Here is a 1121-nt window from a genome sequence, read left to right on the forward strand (position 1 = left end):
TTTTTTTTTTTTTTTTTTTTTTTTTTTTTTTTTCCTGTTCATCGATTTAATTGAAAAAAATTATCAACCGATTAATCGATTATTATAATAATCGTAAGTTGAAGCCCTAATCGCTCGTGTTGGTGCTCCGTCCTGAATGTGCAGGTACGTTCCTCCAGACCAGGTGAGAGCTGTATCAAGTGTTCAGGCCTCCATCTCTGGGTCTTCAGCAAGCAGCACCGGCAGCACCCCGGAGGTCCAACCTCTAAAAACCCTCCAGCTCAACAAGACACCGTTACGCCAGGTAGAAACAACTCCACTCTCTGTAAAGTTGACACTTTTTGAGTTTTTAGATTTTTGTTGTAGAAAAGCACTTCCTGTGCTCTCCTTGCTCTCAGTCTCCAGGTCTGGCTCGCTCCCAGGCTCATGGTTCTGCTCAGGAGAAGAAGTTTGACCTGCTGTCGGACTTGGGCGGAGACATTTTTGCTGCTCCACCAACTCAAACTGCCACTTCTTCCAACTTTGCCAATTTTGCACATTTTCCAAGCAAGTCAGGTAAATCTAATATTTTTAATTTATTTTTCCATCACCATTCATTTCCATCCATTGTTTTTGTGTTTGGACGTCCCTCCTCTTTGTTCTGTTTGCCTCCTGTTCAGCTCCTCAGGGTAATTCTAATGCCAACTTTGCCAACTTTGAGGCTTTTGGAAACACTACAGTTCCTGCCAATCTGAGCACGTCACCTCCCTCAAAGTCTTTTTCATCAGGTACCATCTTCATCCCTTCATTCTACCCACACATCCTCACCTCATCAGTGTTTGAATTATTTTCTGACAACTGTGCTCATGAGATAAGTCTTCTCTCTGCTTTGAGAGGCTGGATTAAGGTTCTCAACACATCCATCCTTAAGACTTTAGAAGAGCACAGATTATCGGGTAAGAGAACTGTCAATCATTGTTTGTGTAAGAGTCTAAATTTGTACATGTAAGTCTATAAACGTACATAAATTTGTTACAACTTTGCCACATTACAAGTACGAATCAAATTTACAAGTACAATTCTTTTACCTGTCAAAATAAGACATTTTGCATGGAACACCGAAAAGATCGATTGCAAACAGTAACTAAGCCAGACCACTAGGG

The 1121-nt window shown here is 41.0% G+C and overlaps 1 protein-coding gene across 3 annotated transcripts in view; it reads left to right on the plus strand.

Annotated features, from left to right (window-relative positions):
• Positions 1–1121, plus strand: part of agfg1b (ArfGAP with FG repeats 1b) — a 19219-nt gene that overhangs the window by 5291 nt on the left and 12807 nt on the right. For 2 of the 3 annotated variants that reach the window (XM_014033893.1, XM_014033895.1), the window contains exons 4-6: positions 145–283; positions 378–534; positions 639–746. In XM_014033893.1, the coding sequence (XP_013889347.1) occupies positions 145–283; positions 378–534; positions 639–746 (404 nt within the window). The remainder of the gene's footprint in view (positions 1–144; positions 284–377; positions 535–638; positions 747–1121) is intronic. The other variant, XM_014033894.1, reaches the window with a different exon arrangement.

Source organism: Austrofundulus limnaeus, unplaced genomic scaffold, assembly GCF_001266775.1.
Source record: "Austrofundulus limnaeus strain Quisiro unplaced genomic scaffold, Austrofundulus_limnaeus-1.0 Scaffold1886, whole genome shotgun sequence".
Taxonomy (NCBI): domain Eukaryota; kingdom Metazoa; phylum Chordata; class Actinopteri; order Cyprinodontiformes; family Rivulidae; genus Austrofundulus; species Austrofundulus limnaeus.